At 43.9% G+C, this 20,975-nt stretch overlaps 2 protein-coding genes across 6 annotated transcripts in view; one reads left to right on the top strand and one right to left on the bottom strand.

Annotated features, from left to right (window-relative positions):
• The window catches only part of CC2D1B (coiled-coil and C2 domain containing 1B), a 28,095-nt gene extending 9,925 nt beyond the window's left edge, over window positions 1–18,170 (top strand). For all 3 annotated transcript variants that reach the window (XM_066192823.1, XM_066192824.1, XM_066192825.1), the window contains 19 exons: window positions 402–663; window positions 1,158–1,282; window positions 1,410–1,485; window positions 2,622–2,732; window positions 3,055–3,185; window positions 3,462–3,534; window positions 5,632–5,744; window positions 6,531–6,696; window positions 7,889–8,061; window positions 8,164–8,289; window positions 8,808–8,866; window positions 9,105–9,221; window positions 9,706–9,779; window positions 10,418–10,476; window positions 12,175–12,226; window positions 12,863–12,962; window positions 15,720–15,810; window positions 16,137–16,267; window positions 17,048–18,170. In XM_066192823.1, coding sequence (XP_066048920.1) covers window positions 402–663; window positions 1,158–1,282; window positions 1,410–1,485; window positions 2,622–2,732; window positions 3,055–3,185; window positions 3,462–3,534; window positions 5,632–5,744; window positions 6,531–6,696; window positions 7,889–8,061; window positions 8,164–8,289; window positions 8,808–8,866; window positions 9,105–9,221; window positions 9,706–9,779; window positions 10,418–10,476; window positions 12,175–12,226; window positions 12,863–12,962; window positions 15,720–15,810; window positions 16,137–16,256 — 2,028 coding nt within the window. In that variant the 3' untranslated portion in view covers window positions 16,257–16,267; window positions 17,048–18,170. The remainder of the gene's footprint in view (window positions 1–401; window positions 664–1,157; window positions 1,283–1,409; window positions 1,486–2,621; window positions 2,733–3,054; window positions 3,186–3,461; window positions 3,535–5,631; window positions 5,745–6,530; window positions 6,697–7,888; window positions 8,062–8,163; window positions 8,290–8,807; window positions 8,867–9,104; window positions 9,222–9,705; window positions 9,780–10,417; window positions 10,477–12,174; window positions 12,227–12,862; window positions 12,963–15,719; window positions 15,811–16,136; window positions 16,268–17,047) is intronic.
• Window positions 18,171–20,310: 2,140 nt separating this feature from the next.
• Window positions 20,311–20,975, bottom strand: part of ZFYVE9 (zinc finger FYVE-type containing 9) — a 56,209-nt gene continuing 55,544 nt past the window's right edge. For all 3 annotated transcript variants that reach the window (XM_066192820.1, XM_066192822.1, XM_066192819.1), the window contains one exon: window positions 20,311–20,575. In XM_066192820.1, coding sequence (XP_066048917.1) covers window positions 20,414–20,575 — 162 coding nt within the window. In that variant the 3' untranslated portion in view covers window positions 20,311–20,413. The remainder of the gene's footprint in view (window positions 20,576–20,975) is intronic.

Raw genomic sequence — 20,975 nt, 5'->3', positions numbered from 1 at the left:
CCCAGATCCATGTAGGCAGTGACACTTCAGAATAGCATATTTTATTGTATTTTAAAGATGCACAAAATCCATCTACAGTTGGTTAAATGGCTTCCTTGGTGACTTTCTGTGACAAAGCTGAGTGGATCACATCAGCTCTCCAGTAATTCTGGGTGCTGAGGCACCTGCAGTTACCTGCTTTGGGTAACAAGGGCTTTGCACTGTGTTGCTCTGGTATCTGGACATCTTTCACTGGCACTGAAGTTCTTTCAGAAAAACAGGGAGCTGAAGGGCAGCAGTTTGTGGTGGTGTGTGTGACAGAGCTTGTCATATATAAGGGGATGAATTTGTCTTCTAATTGTTTATGCTAGTAACACGTTTGATGAAAATGCCTATTGACTCTGTTGTTTCTTCCATGCCAGACACTGGAAACCATGCTGGCTGCAGTGAAGAAAGGCAAAAAAATCAATGAGGAAGAAATGCCACCTCCTGTTGCAACTGGAAAGAGTTCTTCTTATGTACCTCAAGCCATGGGAGCAGAGCTAGAGAAATCAGGAGATTCACCAGAGAATAAAGCTGAGTCTGCTGCAGATGATGAGCAGAAGGCTTCTCCTGAGGCAGGGGAGCATTTGGAATCAGAGTCTCTGCAAGGTCATGCTGCTGCTGTTCCTGCTGTGGAAACAGGTACAGTGATCTGAGAAGAGAAGCAGTTGCAACCCTGTTTCAGTGCTGCATCCTCCCTGATGTTTGTGTTGTATGTAGCAAAGCGCTGCTTATGTTGGAACTTCCCTGCTGAATCTCTCAGAGTTGTCCATGGAATGCTGAGTTTCTGGCAGTGGAATCAGTTATTGTTTTAGAGCTCTTCTGTGCACTGGATCAGTATCCCTAACTTCTCCTGTGCCTCAGTTTCTCCTTCATTATTTGACATATGGAGTTCCAGCCTTTAAAGAGTTTTGAGATGCTGACCTAAAGACCTAATATTTTTTCTTTAAATTGGGATAAGTGGAATTCTTATGTCAGATAGGACTTGTGGAGACTGGAGGAAAAAGGATATTTGTAAGATGGCTGTTGTGACTTAGAGCAAAAGGGGACAAATGTGGGTTTGCATAGATGGATGTAGCAAGGGATGCAAACCTTGTGTGCTCTGTGTCAATCTCAGCATTGTCTCATTCTCCCAGATCCCCAGCACAGCGGCACACGAGCAATCCTGCTTAGGAGGCAGAAGGAGTATAAATTAGCAGCTCTAAAAGCCAAGCAGCAAGGGGACCTGGAGAAAGCAAAGGAATACATGAAGGCAGGCAAGGTATGCACTCAAGAAATCCCAAATGCTGAACATACCCTGTGCTGTACCCACATGCATTAAATGTCACATATTTACTGTGGCAGGTCTTGGACAGACCAGAATAAACCTTTTGTTTTTTCCATGTTAGAAATTTAATGTGGTGTTGGAAGCTTTGGACAGTGGGCAGCCAGTAGACCTCCAGAATATGCCTCCATCTCCTCAGGGTAAGGTTTGCCTTCAGGAAACCTTTTCAGAAGTGTCTCTGTGCTGTAATGGAATGATTCTGCATTTGATTGCAAAGCTATTAAAAGAGCTGGAGATCGTTTAGGAGTGAGGCTCACTGCATGTTCTCAGTCTAATCAAGACCAATGAAGCGAAATGAGGTATCATTACTTATATTGCAGTTACCCTCTGTGAATTACAAGTTCAAACAAGTATTGATGTCTGATATTCCTGGTTTTATAAGTGTAGATAATAGCAGCCAGTATTTGAAGTGGAAGGGAAAGAAGGATAATGGCACATTCTTAAAATTTACTGTAATATTTGATGGTGCTACGTGCTTCAACTAAAGTTAATAATGTTCAGATTAACAAACAGATTGCAGTGCACTGAAGTCTAATTTTTAAAGCAAATTATCAATATTAAAGGTACCTCAGTCCTCGTGAGAGAGGGTTTGGTGGTTTTTTAAGTAGATGCAGTATCCCCACCAATAATTAATACTTGGTCTTTGTATCCCAGTGTTTTAAAAAACTTATTTTAGTAGATTATTTTATTCCAAGAAACAAAATGACAGGTTATTTCACTAAATGGTGAGATTCATGACTCACGTTTGCTGATCACTAAATGACATTGCAAAAAAACTTCACCCAGGGCATAACCTTGCCTTAAAAAGTGCAAGATTTTTGCAGTGAATAATCTTCTAGTTTTATCTTATACAATACTAGAAACTGGAGTTTCTGAATAGATGATAAGAGTTTCTTCCCTTTTCCAGCACATCTTTTGTTACTAGAATATTTTAGTCAATTAGCAGACTTGTTCACTCTTTCCATCTGCCAAGATACCAAGTTATATTTTGGGGAGAGAATTCTTAGAATACTTGAACTACTTTTACTTTTTTTTTTTTTTTCCCCCTCAAGCAGCCCTAACCAAAATTAAATCAGCATTTGAGATTTTCTCTTATAAAGCATGTTCTGTGGGTAAGGGGAACCTTAGACTTAGCTAGCCGTGGAGATATTGTTTGGAAGCCAAAAAGCCTTCAGGAAGATGATGTGATCAAATTGATGGTTTTCTGGGTGACGTGCAGCAGTAATTGCTGTATATGGAACATTCTGTGAAACTTCCTGCTTTCCCTCCTTTGCAGATCTTGAAAGCTTAGGGCATGTACAGGATGCATCCAAGCAAAAAGTACCACCTCGGGTTGGAAGTTCCCAGGATCTTGCAACACCTGAACCTCAGACCCAAGAAGCTTCAGGTAGGACTTTTGCATTTCTCTAGTAAATCATAGAAATAGCACAACTGGGAAACACTTTAAGGTCTGACCTCTGCCATGAACTGGAGCAGGACTGAGTAAACCTGGCTAATGTTCCTGAGTATTGTTTGCTGCTGATCCAGTCTACTTCTGCTCTGGATCAGTGATGGAACTAAAAGTTAATAAACTTCCTTTAAAACAGCAGTGTTCATAGTGAAACTTTCCAGTGATGTTCTCTGAGTAAGGGGAGGAGAAAGGCAGCTTTTTGTTTTGTGTGTTTTGAAATCTCTATGATGTGGCATTTAACTGTGTGTGTGGTTTGCAGAGTCCCTGCAGCAGCCCAGGACGGTGCTGGAGGCGTTGCAGCAGCGGCTGGAGAAGTACAGGGCAGCAGCAGCTCAGGCCAAAGCCAGCGGGGACGATCGGAAGGGCAGGATGCACGACAGGATAGCCAAGGTAAAGCTCAAGTGTGGCCCTTTGCAGCCAGCAAAGCCATTTGAATTAGTTCTCTTGCTGAAGACTTTTCCAAGGCTGAAATAATTTGTGTATTGTCTCTCTGTTTGAAAAGAGGTCCAGTGGGGAAGCTGGAAAGCATTCGGAGGAAGAAATAGAGACAATGCACATATTGTAGTAAAATACTGAGTCTTGTACAGTGTTTATGCTGGTTAAATACAGATGATTGCTAATTCACAGTCAGCTCTGTTTTGTCTTACTGGGTGCCTTTGATTGCAGCAATACCAAGATGCCATAAGAGCCCATAAGGCAGGGAGAAAAGTGAATTTTTCTGAGCTACCTGTTCCTCCTGGTAAGTGTGAATGTAAAACGTCCTAATCCCTAAACTTTTGTACACTTGCTAGGCTCTGAAGGGGCCGTACAGATATTGCCTGCTCATCCTGTGGAACAGCTCCTCCTTTTTCTCAGTGAGTAGCTGGCCTTGCTGTTTGATGGTATTGTGAAATTTTTTATTAATATTCTCTCAAACGCTGACACTAGTGAATATTCCTGCATATGGGAACTTAAAACTGGCACTATTTGAAAAGTGCAGGGCATCACAACAACTTCACCATAGGCAGGTGCTAAAAATGTAACTTGTCTATCCTCTGTGTCAGCCCTCCTAGAGGAAAGACTAAATTTGGGTTATATTGCCTTCTTAGTTTTGCTGGAAAGAGATTTTTAAAAGTGAAAAAATTTTCCTGATGTCCCCCATTCTGCTGATTCCTATCAGGAGCCTCAGAATTTGATACCTAAATAATATATCTCCTTGTAGTACCTTGTGACATCAAATCAGCATTGCAGCTCTCCTTGCTGGTAAAAGTCAGCAGAGATGAAGCAAATCATGCCCGTGGTCACACTGAGGCAGTAGCAGAGGCAGCAGCTGAGCCTGTTTCTTGAGATGCTGTATCCTGTTTGTTCTTCTTCAGAACACTCAGTGCTGTGTCTGGAAAAGTTTGGGCAAGGTCATCTGTGAATGCTCTGCCTGTCATTTGCATGATACCATTTCTCCCCTAGGAAACATCTTTCCTTTTATCTTGGGCCTGATGTGTTCTTCTGGATACACTCGGCACTGCAAAGCAGGGTTTTTCAAGTTAGAGGATAGAGATGGACCTTGTGGTGTTTTTGTCACAGTCAGATGTGACAATGGCAAGCACTGCAGTGGTGGTAGAGGAGGCACTGCCAGCTCTGACAGGTCATGTGTGGTTTTGAAGGTTTCCTGCTTTGAAGCTGTCCCTGAAAGGCAGTTTAGCATCCCTTTTTGCAGAATGTGATCCCTTTCTTGGTAAATACCAGTTTCTGCAGGAGTGAGGTACTCCATATTTGTACCTCTGGAAATACGGGGAACTGCTCAGTGTCCTTGCACATCAGCTGTGTGGTTTTCAGCCGTCATTCAGAGGCCACGTGATTTACATTGAAGACAGTTATCAGGCAGTCACTGAAACCACCAGGGAATTATCCTGGGGTGGCAGTGCCCTTCATGGCATCTGGCTGGTGACAAGTACCAGCCTTGGACTCCCTGGAAACAGAAATGCTGCTGAGCAATGGATCAAATCTCACACAGGGCAGCAGCACAGGATTCTCTGTTCTGCCTGCCTGAGTACCTCGAATTTGTGCTGTAGCAGCCATCTCTAGGTTTAGAAGCAATTTAGTCACTGTTTCTTAGCACTTCTCATGAGACTGGCAGCAAGAATACTTGTTATATATTAAATGAGAAAAGTTCTTACCAGACATTTTATAGTAATGGCTCTGGGTCTCTGTTCTCTGAAGCTGACACTAAACTGGTCATGTGGCAGTGAGTTTATCTTCCATCATCAAGCCTTCCTCCCATCCTTAAGAGGATAACAAAACAATGAAGAGCATTATTATTCTTCATACACTTCTCATTTAACTCCTCTGATTCCGCCTTAGTTTGCTACCTCTGCATTGCAGTACCTTTTCAGCAGAGTGTGTTACCCAGCTGTCAGCAGTGGATTGTTTATTACTCTGGGGGTAGCATTGATTTTCTGCTGGGCTATGTGCCTGCTGAAATGAGGCAGCAGTGAGGGGGGGAAAATGAGACTCAGTTCTCTGCTGGTTCTGGGGGCATCCCTACTACTGAAATCTTGAGGTTGTGAGATTGCTCGGCTGGCTGCCAGTTGCTCACCTTGGAAAATGCTCAGTTACTGCATCATTTTACTATCATCCACTTAAGCTGGGTATCTGTGAGAAATCTGATCTTAAGCCCACCAACTCAGATCTGATTTAACAAGGCTTTTTGGCCTTGGCCTCAGTCTAGTTAGACTGAACTCTAAAATACATTAGATAATAGGTATTTGGATAGAAACAGCTTTAAAGTAAACAAGTAATCCATGGAAGACATACCGTAGGGCTTATGCAACTCTCTCTTCTGTGTTCCTTTCCTTCACAGGATTTCCCCCTCTTCCTGGTGTTGCAGCAACAGATGGTGGCAGCACAATCGCTGCTGTCCTGGAGAGTGCCAGCAAACTGGCAAACATGGAGGAGAATGATGAAGAGGAGGAGGTTAGTGTTGCCTGGTAGGATGTGTAAAAGTTCAGTTGTCATCTCTTGTGGCATGCAGAGGTGAGGCCATTGGATTTCCAGGTAAGGGTACTGTGGTGAAACACATTTCCCAAAAGTCTGAGGAGTACAGGATCTCAGTAGTAATTTCAGTTTCCTTTATAGAGTAGGGGAGAGAGATGAGATGTTATTACAGTCAGTACCTACAGAGCCTGTGAGTGCAGGGTTTGGCTCTTTCATAGCTGTCTTATATGTAGATATTACTTTCAATGCAAACACTTCAGATCCTCACCACTTCTTCACATTGCTCTAAAGTACTTAAGTCTGCACTTTTATCCTGCATCCCAGTAGCTTCCTATGTTTGTTCTTCCCCAGGATGTTCAACACTTACTGCTTTTTGTCAGGCTGCACCAGCATTTAGACTTTGGTTTGATTTCTGTCTCTCTCTGGATTTGGCTGCTGATTGATTGTGCCTTCAACTGGAGTAGCTTTTAATGGAGAGAATTCCTGGATGATTTTCTGCATGCCTTTGCTTTTTTAAAAATCACCGCCTTGTTGAACATTCCTTTTATTCCATCTATGACTTGCATAGGTCAGCTGCCCGCTGGTCTGACATGGCTCATAAACCTCCAGAAGTTAAAATTTGCTGTCTGGAATGCAGTGCTGCCCTCAAAAGGGATACCCAAAGGCTGATACAGTGATAACCATGGTTGTTGATACTTGAGATGCTGTCCTCAACCCTAGAATAGATTTAATGCATTTATTATGCAATTCTTTTTGTTTTGCTAGAATGAGCCTTTGCCCCAGGCCCCAGTTGCCAAGAAGCCAACTCAGGTTGTTAAGCCAACTCCAGTTCCATGTGCTGCGGCTCAGGAGAGCTCTCCTGAGCACCTGAAACGAGCGGCATCACCCTCCACCCTGGACAAGGCAGAGTCAATGGATCTCCCTCCAGCTGGTAAGTGAAAGGATCACCATTCCCAGTGCTCCACTTGCAAGTTGTTTGCTCTAGTTTGGTGAAGACTTTATCATTCTGATTTAGGTGTGAGCCTGTCAATGTGTGTCATAGATTTCCTCTGACAGGAGCCTCAGTATGTGTGTGCTGGAGGGCAGACCCACACCAGCCATGCAGCTTTATTTCACAGAGACAGCATGTATAATTATAAGGCTGATTAGGTTTTTAATTAATTTTGATGTAACAAGTGTATCGATTCATAATGTTTAACTCTGCTCACAGCTGAACTCTCCATACACTCTAATTAAAGGGGACAGATTGCCAGTGTGAATTATTCATTGATCTAATGGAGCTCCCTCCATCAGACAGAGATCTCTGCCTGGTGCTTCACCCAAGGATCTCAGGCTGGCAGTGCAGGCAGGGCTTCATCAATCTCTGCTCTTGCCTTGCTGAGATCACTGAGCAGTTGTGTGTACAAGGTGAACCGTACGGATAGTAAGGGACAGCCACCACCTCACAGTGTGGTTTGGGCACACACAAGCAGTGCTCAGGCTCTTGCTGATGCCTTGGCTGTTATCCCGTTCTCCTTCTCTTCAGCCCTGGGTAGTTCCCTCAGGATGAAGTAGAACTGCCTGGCTGACTAATGCACTGACCTGGTATAATGTAAAGGAATCTTACTGGTGTGGTTGTCCTTACTGTTTTGGCAAGGAAAGAAGAGACTCAAGCATTAATAAGAAACTAAGAGAACAAGGGATTACAAAGAAGCAGAGGTAATATGTCTGTGTGGGCCTGCACGTTGGTTCATGTGGGTTCTTTTCTGCTACATCAGGAGAGAGGAAGGAAATTACTCCAGAGGATGCTCATGATATTTGCTGGTTTTTAGAAGTTAACATGGAGAGCTGAAAGTTTGGATTCAGCTTCTCCCGTGGACCAATCAGCTGTGCTGGAGTCTATCTCAGGCCTGCAAATTAGGGGCTGTAATAACTCTTGTGATACTTGTGAAGTGCTGGGAGGTTTTTTTGATGAAGGATGCTGTTCTAGCAAGTAGCTTGTTTCTTTTTTTAATGTTTGAAATTGAAAGTGCCCAAGAAACAGTTGAGTGCAGTACAGAAATGTCCCGATTTGACATCTGTACTTTCACTGATCTTTTCCTGGCTGTAAGATGAGTGAATGTTCCTGTACAACTGTTTTTCAGTTAGGGAACAGCTGGAATTTCTGGAGAACAGGAAGAAGCAGTACCTGAAGGCAGCCATCAAAGCAAAGAGGGAAAACAACCTCGAACAGGCGAAGACGTATCTCAGAACAGCAAAGGGCCTTGACCTAAAGATTGAGCAGGCAAAATCTGGCAAAACTGTTGATATTTCCAAGGTTAGTAGGACTGTTAATAAGCTGCTTGTTCCATATTCTTGGACATCTAAGTGCTTACTTTTCCTTATAAAGGCTCTGAAATGTGATGTTCTTGTGTGGCAGCTGCCATCACCTCCTACAGATGATGAGGGTGATTTCATCTTCGTACACCATGAAGATGTCAGGCTGTCACAGAAGGCAGATGAAGTTTATGCACAGCTTGTAAAATTGCTGAAGGACCAACATGAGGTGACCATTTTATATTTTTTAGAAATGTTTGAGTTTCTTTTGTACATTTCTCTGGAGTTTATTAATGTTATAATCCCATCATTGCTCCAGTGGGGCCTTTTTTTTTTTTTTTCTTTTAAAATACTTTTGATATTGAGTGTCCTAAAATGGAGAATTTTCAGAGCTGGATTCTATGGCTAGTTGAAGCCAGAGGGTGTGCTTGAAGGGTTGGGACTAGCAAATTATCAGTGTTAAATATGAGCACTCCAGTTTGAAAATAGCACCTGAATATTAAGACTAGCCCTAAGGTGAACCTCATATCTACAAATCAGGTAATTAAAAAGTAATAGGGAGAACAGCTCAAACAAATGCTGTGTGTTGGACTTGAGGAAGGGGGTGGTGAATGTCCTTGAGTGACTTGGGAAAATGCCTGGTTTTTCTTAAATTAGGTTATCATCAACCTCAGAAAACTCTGCCAGTCATGAAGCTGTGCGTGAGGATCACTGAGTGAATCTGTTTGGTTTTGTTTGTGTTGACAGAGGTGTTTGCAGTACTCCAAGCAGTTCATGCATCTGGGAAACGTAGCGGAAACAACTCGGTAAGACCCAGTTCCTGCTCTCAATCATCCCCCAAAGCAGTTATTTGAGGTTGAGTCTGCCTGACTCACTAAAGATGTTGGGGTTTGAGTTGGTAAGTTTATCCTTGTGTGGAAGGGTTGGGACTGTGGTTCCTGCATCTCCACATTGCTCTCAGCTCTGGCTGGGGGTTACTCTGTGCTCTGTTTGATTTCCAGCACGTGTGGTTTTTTTACTGATTGTTTTTTCCTTTTTTTACAGGTTTGAGAAACTGGCCCAAGGTTGTAAAAAGGATATGGAGATCCTACAGCTTGCACGAGCACAAGGAATGGATCCTCCAAGCCATCACTTTGAGGAAAGAACCTTTAAAATGATAAGGTGAAGAAAAACAAAAGGATTTCTCAGGCAGGCTGGAATGACTTTCCTGGTCTTTTGCCCTTGTTTAGGGAATTCTGGGCTTTGGCAAACTTGGGTGGCATCCAGGATTAGGCTCAGCATTCCTGAAAGGATACTCTCAACAACTTAAATACAGAGAAGTTGTTCTCTAAATTATCTTGCTGATTCTTTTGTTTTCAGAATGCCTCCAGCTTCCCCTCTTATATTCTGTTACTTCAGCCATTCCTCCTTCCTCTGTGTTTTTCCTTCAATCCTCTTGCCTCCTGGGCTTTGTTCCTGGCCTCAGAGATATTTTTAGCTCTGTTTGTGCTCTTGCCTTGCTCTGCTGTATTTTGTGGAGATGATCTCTGTAGGAGTGCACTGTTGAAAAAGCTCTGACAAATAGCCATGGCATCCTGGTCTGGCAGTGGATCAGCTGATGGTGGCATGAATGTGCTTTTTTCAGAATGTCTTTCTGTTTTCACAGGATATTTTCTGATCTCAACAGCACAGAAATGCACCTTCTTGTTGTCAGAGGGATAAACTTACCAGCCCCACCAGGTGTGTACTCAAAAGGGCACATGGGCTTTTTTCCTCTTGAGTGGGTAAGAAAAGTAATGGGGAATAAAGTTTCTCTATCTTGAAGGCCACTTTAGGAGCCAGCACTCATTAAAACAAAGTACCCACCTTTTGGGCTCATGCCCCCTCAAAACCTTTAAACAGTATTTTTAAAAAAGCAGACAGGTGAATAAAGAGGATGTGGGTTCTGTCTGGACAGAGAGAACTTTAAATTTTCCTGGGTTCACTCATAGCTGGGTCACAGTTAAGGTTTCATTTTTGTCTCCTGTTTTGTTACCAGTGCCTGCCCACGAGTTGTATTTTGACCCTTCAGTAGACAGGGTTTGCTCCTGCCAGTGTTACTGCTTTTAGCCTCTTGTTCCTGGGAGCTTGTAAACCATCTGTGCCAAACTGTCGTAGGACTAACAGCATAAAAAACCCCAGGTGTTTTCCTTTGGATGCCAGCTTTCCGTGGATTTTGGTTTGATGGATGGGTTTTTCAGTTGTCAAGGGGCAGGTCACGAGTCCTACTGTAAAACAGTTGGGTGCTCTTGAGAATCCTGCTCAACATGACAGCATGACAGATGCAATGACAGTGTCTGTACTGGCTGTTGGGATTGGCTGGTTGTTGTCTCACCCAGGTGTGTCACCAAGAGATTTGGATGCGTTTGTGAAGTTTGAATTTCAGTACCCGAGTGCGGTGAGTGTGTTGTGCCTCTTCTGCCCCTCAGTCTGTCTCCCCTGCCACTGCACGAGCTTGTGAGGGCTCCAGGGAAAGGGGAACACTTGTAGACACCCTGCTTGGATCTACATTAAAGCAGATTTATTTTTCTGAGAAACAGAACTGCTGAGCGTGTTGGCTGCAGGTTTGAGCTTTGCACCTTTCTCTCGATGCTCTCCACCCTTACCCTTGGCAGGTTCTGTGTCAGCAGCACTCCCAGTGCTAAGCTGTGCCCACCTCTTCCCCCTGAAGGCACAATCAGGCTCTTTCCAATGTCGGCAATACGTGTCAAAGTTCATTTCTTTCAGGGGTACAAACACACCAAACACCAGGGCACACAAAGTTGTTGCCAAGGGCCACCTTAGATGTGATCTCCCTAAGTCCTCTTGGGTTAAAAAAATCAAGCTTTTAAAGGCATTGCATTTGAGCCTCTGTAACAATTGTAGAAATGGATTGAAAGAGTTAATCTTTGTCGTCAAATAAATGGTGATTTAATTAGCAAATATATATAAATATGGAGAAAGGACTTGGACCACGCAAGTTTCTTGCCCTTACTGATTAACACTTGTGTGTATGTGCATGTATGTATGTGTATGTATATAAAAATATGTATACACATATGTATTACTTCTTTCCTTGGAATTCCCCAGTGTCATCCTGTTCCTCTCACCTTTAAAAGCAGTCTCTGGCCTAAAAAATACTCAAATCTTAGAGCTAGAAGGGCTTCTGAGGAGGGACTGACTGGTCTCTTACTGTCAGTAAGAGTCCTGGGGCTTTGCTGTTCTGTATGTAGGGCAAAACCAGACCTTGCTCCTGCAGGACTGAGGCTTAGCCCTGGGAGTGTGCAGAGCCTAGGCTTCTACCTCCCAATAAATCTTGGAAATTGGTGATGCTCAGACCAGGTTTGTGTTCAGCTTTGAGTGATATGAGGCCTTAATGAAGGAGTAACTCAGTTAGGGTGGCTGAAACCAGAACTGGTCTGTATGAATAATTTTCTGGGGAATGAGTAAGAATCAGCATAGTTCCTTTTAATCTATTTTCCTTTGTTTAAAGAAAAACCAGATCTCTACTCCATAGCCAACAGTCAAATAAATATACCACCTTTCTCCTTTATAGCTGAAATCAGTTTTGCAAAGTAGCTGCAATAATTAGGCCACACTGTCCTTGTTCATTCCCCAGAGATTTAGTTTGTACTCCACTTCAGGTTAAAAGTTAATTCATTTTGGTGGCAGATTGATTGTCAGGGAAAATAATAGTAGGCCAATTCCCTGAATGATTTGTGATGAATTCCGTGTGTAGCTCATTATTCCAGCTAATGCAGGAGGAACAGAATTACTGTGTCGTGGAAGGTGCACGGTTTGTCATGGAGTTCAGCAGCCCCAGTCAGTAACTTTATGATGATTGGATTGAATTGACTGTGACTGTGTAGATTATCTATGGCTCTCATATTTAATGTAATGTTTGGGCTTATTTTTTCTCCAGTATTATCCTTGTTACCACAGTGAAATCCAAGTATTTTAGTCTTGAATATACCATGACTCTTCTTATTTAGATAACCCCTAAAACCTTACAGTTCTGCTATAGTCATAAAATAGAGCTGGCAATAAAAATGGTCACTAGTCTGTTTTCAAACAATACCTGACAGTTTTATGTAATGTCTGTCTCTTTTTTTGGTAGGAACAACCTCAAAAGAGTAAAACACCTGTCATTAACAATAACAATTGTCCAGGTGAGTCCTTTTTTTCTGGGACAGCAGGAAAAATGTTGCACCTTGGGAATTCCTGGACAATACAGTCTGGTGTCAGATTGTGAACCAGGCCAGAGATCCTCCCCCTACCACCTTTTTCCTTCTTTCTTAGGAAAGGGTTTGTGGGGTGGTGAAGTCCAGTTGCATTGGCCATTTCTTCCCCCTCATCCCAATACTGGTGGTAGCTATCATGTCATGAATTAAACCGCTACTAATTACATTATCCAAAACATCCCTTCCCAGTCATTCCAGCCTTACTCTGCTTTTTCTTTAATATTTTGTACCTTCTATCTTAGCCACAAACACCCTTTACTTGCTGAAAGACCTAAACTCTCTAGTTTTATCCCTCCAGTACCTTGCTGTCAGCTCACAGTGGCTTGGTGTTCCTGCAGTTTGGTTTCTGTCCCTGTAGGGTGAGGGTGACATGAACTGTGGCACAGGGACACAGTGTCCCAGTGACTGACTGAAAGACCCTCCTGAGGAGGAGTTCTGTGGCTGTGAAGTGTCTCACATGCGGGGCAAACTGAGATGAAAGAGCTCTGAGGAGTGTCATGGAGTGGAACACTGCCCACCATTTGACTCCCAGCTTTCTTTCCTTCCCCTTTGTTCCACTTGCAGAGTACAACCAGCTGTTCAAGCTGAACATCAACCGGAACCACCGAGGCTTCCGACGCGCAATTCGCTCCAAAGGAATTAAATTTGAGGTGTTTCACAAAGGGTGAGTCCACAGGTTGCTTCTCCTAACAGCTGGAAAGAGTGTTGGAGCTGAAGTTTATGAAGCGCAATCTCTAAGCCAGCACTAAAGAGTTGTCTGGTACTCGTGTCTGAGAGCTTTCAGAATGTGCCTGAGCTCTGTAGCTTCCCCTGTGGGGGTGAAGAAAGGGACAGATTCAGTGAAGTTGGTTCAGATCAGCTGAGGATTAGTGTGTTAAAAGGAGTTGGTGAGACTGAGAAAGCAGTGATTTACTTCAGTTTGTTTGTATTCTTACCCAGTTTGGTTTCAGTCATCAGGACTAGAAAATTTAAATATTCTGTGGAATAACTCTGTAGAATAATAAAGTGGCAGCAAAATACGAACAGCAGCACAGCAGGTGACAGATAATGGCAGAACTAGAGTTGTATTTTTGTACTTTCATTCATTGGATCTTGCAATACTTCCTGAGCACCGCTGGCAGCTGCCTTCAGAGAGACAGACGCCCCTCACCTCAGAGAGCAGGATCACAGGATGAATGTTCACAAGTGATAGTTCAGGGAAATCATCCTCAGTCCAGGCTCATAACTGAGTTATTCAGAACGGGAGTGGCCTGTATTCCCTGCCTTGGTTGTGATCCAAGGCTGTGACGGGGTACCAGATAACCTGATTTTTGTCTGGTGGCTCTTGTTGCTATTCCTTGTTGCTGTTACTGGGCCATGCAGAAGTCATCCATAGGTTTTCTGAGATGATTTTCAAGTTGCAGGTGTCTGTTTGGGACCTCAAGCGCCAATGTTTTACTCCAGATCATACACTGGCATCTTTGTTGAAGCAAAAGTTGATTTTCTTACTCTTTTTCTGTCAGTTCTGACTGCTCCACTGCTCTGTGTTCAAGATCCCCTGTCTTTTTTTTGCACAGAGCTGTGAAGTGTTTGCATTTGTTTAAGATGGGGTTTTTATCACCTTTTCCCAGCTATCTCGTCAGGAGAGAGGATGAAGTGATCCAGGCTCTTTTCTAAAGACTGTCTGCTCCCTGTCTTTTCTAAGACTACAAATGAATAATACTTTCAGAAGTGCTTTTGTGGACGTTGTAGCTTTGGGGTCCCTGATAGCTCTTTGACCATCTCCCAGGAATTATTTTTGCTCAGTGGGCAAAGGACACTTGTTTCAGGTCACATATATTAAACTTCAGTTTAACAGCACTTTCAGGTAAAAACCCAGCAATGTATTTTTCCAAAGGAAAAGTTTCTTCTTGAGCCTCTCCTAAAAGCTTCTGAAGATGAAAGGGGATTTCTCCAGAGCTGTTTCTGAAGCCACAGCCTAGAGCAAGTCCTCAGTCTTCACAGCAATCCCCTGGAACTAAGCAGGGATGACCCAGTCTTTATTGTTTCTTGAGTTATAAAATCAAAAAATGCTTTAAAAAATTCAGCAAGAATTGCTGATTCTCTGAAGTTTATGAGCAAAGTGTCCCACATGCTGCAGTACAGTTACATAATCCTTCACTTCAAGGTGCTTGTGAAGTGAAGGAAGTATTCCAACATGTGAGCTGAGAAATTCTGAACTTCCCTAAATGATTCTGTGAGTCTGCTGTGGCCCCTCTGATGGGGAGTCTCAGTCCCCTCCTGCACCAATGATGTGATCATGAGGCTCCATTAACAGTCTTTGAGTTTCCATTGCATATGCCAGGTCTTGCTTAATAATATCTTAGTATCTCTTAATGATAATAGGAAGCAGGGTGGGTGTTTTGGGGTTGTGAGGGATGGGGTTTTTATGTTTTGGTTTGGTTGCCTGTTTTTTCTGAAACAGAGTGGGTAAGAAAAGAAGCTCCTGAAATCTTGGAAAATTTCCAAGAAAATTTGGCCACACCTGCTGTGTTATCTTCTTTATCTCAACTCTAGAGTTTAGTTGTTTATCAAACCTTTAATCCCTGGTTCAGGGAGATGCTTGGATGCAGGCAAAGAAATGCTGTGCTTTGAGCTGAACAGTTCTGTGCAATTCGGGTGGTTTAGTCTTGGCTGTTGCTTTTTGGAGGAGTTTGTCTAGATAAGGATTGTAACATTGCAACCCCTGTCTCTGTTCAGGTCAGGATTGACCTGTTGCTGATCAAACTCTTCAGCAAAAGCGACAGCAAGAAGTTGTTTTGTTTTCCTCGCGGGATAAAAACGCTTCTGTGTTTAACTCCAGCAGACTGGAAATTCTAAAATTACAATTTTTGACTCCTAAAACTACCAGTATGTAGGTGAATCAAAACAATGGCTGAAATGTTCTTATTTACTGAAATTGTTTGGATTTATTGAGATGAAACAGAATGATTCATGTGAGTTTTTCCTAAAAGTAGTTTGCCAAAAGCAGCAGGTGCCTGTGAAATGTTTGTTTTGCTGGCAGATGCAACTTCCTTGAGAATTCCTTCAGCCTGTTCTGTTAAACAGCCCCAAGGAGAGGATGGCCCCGTCCTGGCCACTGGGACCTCCTTCCCGGTCACCCTGGGCAGGGACAAAAGCTGCTGCCCCTCCAAGTGCTGATTTAGTTGATCGTTTTTCTTCACTGCTGTCCTCATCTTTACCTTGGTTGCAAAAGAATAATTAACAAATGAGTACTTTCTTATCTTGTCCCTTGTAGTCTGGTTTTTAAGGGTTTGCCTCTGGCACCGTGGTGTGCAGGGTTCCAGGAGCATGTCCTGACCAGCCCTCTCAGGATGTGGGGATGGAGCAAATGGTGATGGCCTCCGGGCTTGTTTTCTCTGTAATGTTCTGGCAATCCTTACCCTTCACTTCTTTGGCACAGGTCCTTTTTCAGAAGTGACAAACACGTGGGGACAGCACACTTGAAGCTGGATAAGCTGGAATCAGAATGTGAAGTTAGAGAGATCATCGAGGTACGTTTTTGGGATGAGGTTTGTTCTTCTTCTTAGTATTTAAACCCAAAGGGGAAATGATTATTTGGATTACTCACAGCATGTGAGTGCAGTTGAGTTTTGTATTAAGCAATTTGATAACCTGCCTGGGTTGTGGGGGACCTGCTCTGCTGAGTTCCAGTCTGAGGAAGTGCTTGGCTGTGACACTCCCAGCACTGCAGTCACCTGCAGGGATCTCTGTCACCCTGGGGCCATGGGCAAATGCAGTCACGGTTGCCTGAGGCTCTATAGTTTAACGTGATAATCCCTGTTTGTCCCAACTGCACTTCTTTTTGTGGTTATTTCAGATTTTTGACGGCAGAAAGCCCACTGGAGGGAAACTGGAGGTAAAAGTGAGACTCAGGGAGCCCCTCAGTGGTCAAGATCTTCAAACAGTTACGGAAAATTGGCTGGTCCTTGAACGCTAGTTCTGTCTGAGGTACGAACGCTGCATCCACAGGTGGTCTGGGGCAGGATTGACAGGGCTACAGAGAAACTCTGCTTGAATAATGCCTTTTGTTGGCATTGACCTAATTACACAGCTCTGGCTTCAGTAGCATTCCTCTTTATATTTGTGGTGGGGAGTTGAACTCATTTCATAAATGAGGTTACAGAATCTCTGATTAGTTTGTGAAGCAGCATCTTGGAGATAAGTCATTTGAAATACAGGGACAGCTCCTGGGATCACCTTTACTAAGAATATTATTTAGAAAGTAAGTGATAAGTAATCCATCTTACTCTCCTTGATCTCCTGAAGCCTCTGTGCTCCCTTTTCCCTAGCATATGGTTTCACTTTACATTTATAAATGGCAGTTAAGCAACTATTCATCAGCTTCAGAGTGATGTCACCTGTTTGGAAGCAAAGGTGTGGCAAATGGTGTCGGACTGTAGAGACTGAAGTCTCATTTAATACAGGAGTCGCCATTTGGGTATCAAAGGGCCTGTTTTAGTGGTTTCCTCCCAGCCAAGGAGGTCAGGAGGTCCTGTGAGCTCCAGTCAGGCTGAGGGACACATTTGATGGTCATACCTGAAATAACAACTTGGCCTCCTGCCCAAGCACTTTCCATCACTGGAGCTTAATAATTTTGCTCCATTGATTTTTCTTGTTGACCATCCAGAACCTTGGTGTCAGCATTTTCCATATAATGTCACCTTGAACTCTGAACATCTGTTCCATCCTGCAGCAAGGAATTCTGATGGGTTTGTTTGTTTTCCCCAGATCCATGGGAATGTTGGAATGGAAGTCGTGGGCTGAGCGAAGGCAGGAAGATGCTGCTAAGCTGCAAGCACCAAAGATGTTAAATGAATGCACTACTGAACCTAATGTCTATTTTGATAACAGCCATAGTGCTTATTAATAACTCCAAGGCAAACGGGAGGCTCTGGGAATGTGCTGCTGCAGGGCTTGGGACCGGCTCTACCCAAAATAGACAGAATTGCCTTAATGTGGGACTACTGATGTAGCACCAGGACGAATGTTACATTAACTATGCAGAGTGCTGTGAGAAGGGTTTGGCCCCTTAAAAATTCCCTGAGGCAGTGCCAGAGCTTTTTCAGTTGAGTCCCAGGTAAGACCTTTACCAGAATTCCTATTCCCAAGTGTCTGAGCAGCTGGCGTGGTTCAGTGAACAGTCTGCTACTGCTTTTTCTGTTCTCTCCTATCCAGGCCTATTTGGGTTGGGGTCTTTTTTGTTTCCTAAACCAGAGGAGAGCTCTCAGGCAGCAGTTCAGGGGTGCCAGTCCCTCTTCTGTGCATGCCTTTGGCACCAAGGGCTGTCTGTTTCTGAAGGAAAGGCCCCAGGTTGGTGTTTACAGATCTGTTTTTGTTCTGGCCCCCAGTTGTGTGCCGTGCTTGCTGCACTGCTCGTCCAGCGCAGAATGGTACTGTGCCTTCATCCTTGATGGTGTTGGGGCTTTAATTTAAAAAAGAAAGAAAAAAGTACACTAGACTCTGCTGCTTCCCAAATGTTCCTTGTATTTTTACAAAAATAGGCTTTTACAGTTCTTCCAGGTGATGGGGAAAATAGTCATACTTTGTCCTTTAAGAAAACTGGATCATGACTTATTTTCAGGAATGCTTTTTGATCAGCAGCATACAAGAAAGGGTACTAAATCTGTTTGTGTTTTTAAATCTCTGTGAGCTAACAGGAACCAGGGATCTCCAAGGGGAGGATGTGCCTGTGCCAGGGATGGGCAGGTTGGGAGACAGAACAGAGTTCAGACAGGTCAGGCAGCTCTGCCTCTGTCTTCCTGAGCAGATGAAGACAATACAGTGTTTAGTTTTTAATTTCAATAAATTTAATATACAAAACTACATGTTGAAAATAAAAATATAATATGCAGTTTTTTGCAGTGTTAACTAACTGAATTTTAAAAGTACAATTTTTTTCTAAACAAGTACTCATTTCTTAACAACATGGTAATTAAGGTCATTTCAAAGGCTATGGTTGAAGCAGACATGTCAGTCACCAGTTGATAGTGTTTTGCACAAACAGAATTCAAACCCAAAAGACTTCTGGGGCAAAGGAAGAGAAGATAAACATTTTTCACCTCTTCTACTGCATTATTAAGCATAACAATGCAACTAAAGTAACTGGAAAGCTGCTGCTGTGGCAAAGCTGGAGTGCAGGCTCTAGGAGGAAGATTATTACTGAGTTTCTGGAATGCTCTTCCAGCTGTGGAACCGTGCCTACACCGTGTCATGCCAAGCTGTGTCCCAGAGTGTGCAGAACCAGGGTGCAGAGGGGGATCAGGTGGCCTCAGTGCAGCTGGGCTGCACAGGCAGGAGCAGGAGCTGGGTCGCAGCTCCTGCTTTGGCCAGCAGGAACCACTAAGTGAGGTGCTTTAAGTCATCCACCCTCTCCCAAATGCCAGAGGTAAGGCTTCACTTGGATCTGGCACCCTTTAAAGTGCTCCCTCTTGCTGGCTAGCTTTTTGTGGAGTTGGCCCCAGTTCCCTGGCCTGTCTTCTCCCAGGGCTGGGTGCTGCCAGCTGTGATTTGGAACATTGAATTTGTCATACTTTGTTTTTTGAAAAGCAGCAGCCATTTATTCCCAAGTGCACTCTGTGCAGACTCTGAGCTGCCTTTCCATAAAATGTGTCACTCTGTGCAGTCACCTTTCCCTTGCCCAGCCAATGGTTTTGATTTGTTTGAAAACCAGAGCCTCAGTCTCCCAGTGGCCTAGCACTTCCTTTTCCCTTTGCAAGGCCACTGGTGTTACTGTGTCACAGCTCAGCCCAGCCAGGCCCCGCTGCTTCCCCCAGAACCGACGGCAACAGGGAATGTCTGACACCACAAATCTGCACCATAAATTAGCACCTCTCTTCCCAAATTAATCAGTTCTAGACAGGAGGAGAAACCTTCACCCCTCTTCCTGGGAAGGATTCAAAGAGCTGCTCTGCATGACTGGCTAAACAAATCAAACCCCTTCTCCTGCTTACAGCTCTTGCCACTGGTTAGCAGCTTTCCATGGAGACAGTAAGAACATGGAACCACATTTCCTCTGGCTGATGCTCAATTCCAGCTCCCTAATGCCCTGGCAGACACGAGCAGCTGCTTTCCTTACCAAAGCCCTCTCAGGTGAGACCAAGAGCACTGGGCCGAGTGCACGTGTTCAGAACTGACCACAAAGCCTTTTTCAGCAGAACATGCAGGAACAGCCACTCTACACTGGTATCACAGGTAAGCTTGGACACGGGGCTGCAATAAGAAGTGCAAGCTGGCTTGGGTTACATGACACTGGCGTTACACTACGGCGAACAGCAGGGAGGGGACAGAGCTGCCCTGGGTGGGACTTGCCTCTAAAAAGCAGGACCTACTGGGGACAAGGAACAAGATGGAACTGCACTTGAGGGCTGATCTTTCCTCTGCCTCAGACAAGTTTGTAAACAAAGTACAGAATAGCAGAGTTGTTGTGGGAGATCACAGAAACGGGCCCAAGTGACGGACTTTTGTGGTAAATAGAGGAGAAAAGGAAACTAGCCTATTACACATACACAACTGCAGTTCAGTAACTTTCAGAGATGCCTGTCCTGCTCCTCTGGATGCACAGACAAACAGGGTTATGGCTAGGGAATCTTTCCCTATCTCTCAAGGGCTTCTCCAAGCATATTTCAACCAATAATCTGGTCAAAATAATGTAAACGTTACTTTTTAATGTCTACAGAATAACCACAAATGGCATTAGAATGAGGTCAGAATGGAGGTCTTGATTGTTTCTTACATGTCCATCTACAGACAGTACAAGGTTGGAATTTCACTTTTTATTTACGCCCCAGTGATCTTCGCACCCTTTGAGCATTGAGAGTACACAACTGTAAGTCTTTAAACATGAGCATTTTTCTAAACAGTAACAGAAGTGGAATAGCTGCAAGGATAGCATAGCCATGTTGTAGTATAGAAGCTGCCCTGATCCTCTGGTTGTTGACAATGCATAGAAGATTTAGAATTATGGAACAACTGTCCCGCCCCCCTCCCCCCCCTTCCCCAATAGTGTTAACAAAAGCTTAATTTTCCAGTTTTAAAGTGCAAATGATTCAGATACAACTGCTGCTGGAACAGGTCTGAACAGAAAATGAAGTCCTCTTATGAGATGTTTTCCAGAATATAAAAGATGAGCTCCATTATGACTGGCCCCTCACTCAACTGACAGGCCCCTCCATGAATCACTGGCACTAAGGCACTGTCCAGGTCATTCATGTATTGAGGGGGCAGCAGCTGTCCATTGCTCCCAGCTTGATAACCAACCTAAAAAATACAAAGAGTGTTTTAAGAACAGGACACGAGGCTGTGAGTCAGGGGGCAAGAAGGGAGGAGGAGCTGTGGCATCTCCCAGGGAAGTCGGGAACTCCAACTGGACCAAGCAGGCACTAAAGCTGCTCTTCCACTTGTCTTTGTGCTTCTTGGTGTTCCCAGTGGCTGCCTGAGCAAAAGGAGCCTCTTTTTTCTCCTGTTTTTTCAAAGCAGCTCCTTGGGATGAGCAGGATCCTCACACAGCAGTAATTGCTGGCAAAAGGGCCAGTTAAGAGTCTTCTCTGAGCACAGAGCAGGTGCTGCCTACATTAATTCAGGGGTCAAGCCTACATTAATTCAGGCTGGGCATTGGCTGTAACAGATGTCCCAAAACACCAAACAGCAGCCAGCACCA

The sequence above is a fragment of the Chamaea fasciata genome, unplaced genomic scaffold (assembly GCF_029207755.1).
Source record: "Chamaea fasciata isolate MVZ Bird 193981 ecotype frontalis unplaced genomic scaffold, bChaFas1.0.hap1 SCAF_10, whole genome shotgun sequence".
NCBI classification, from domain to species: Eukaryota; Metazoa; Chordata; class Aves; order Passeriformes; family Sylviidae; genus Chamaea; species Chamaea fasciata.
Note: the sequence above shows the minus strand (reverse complement) of the source record. Positions and strands in the feature narration are given on the sequence as shown.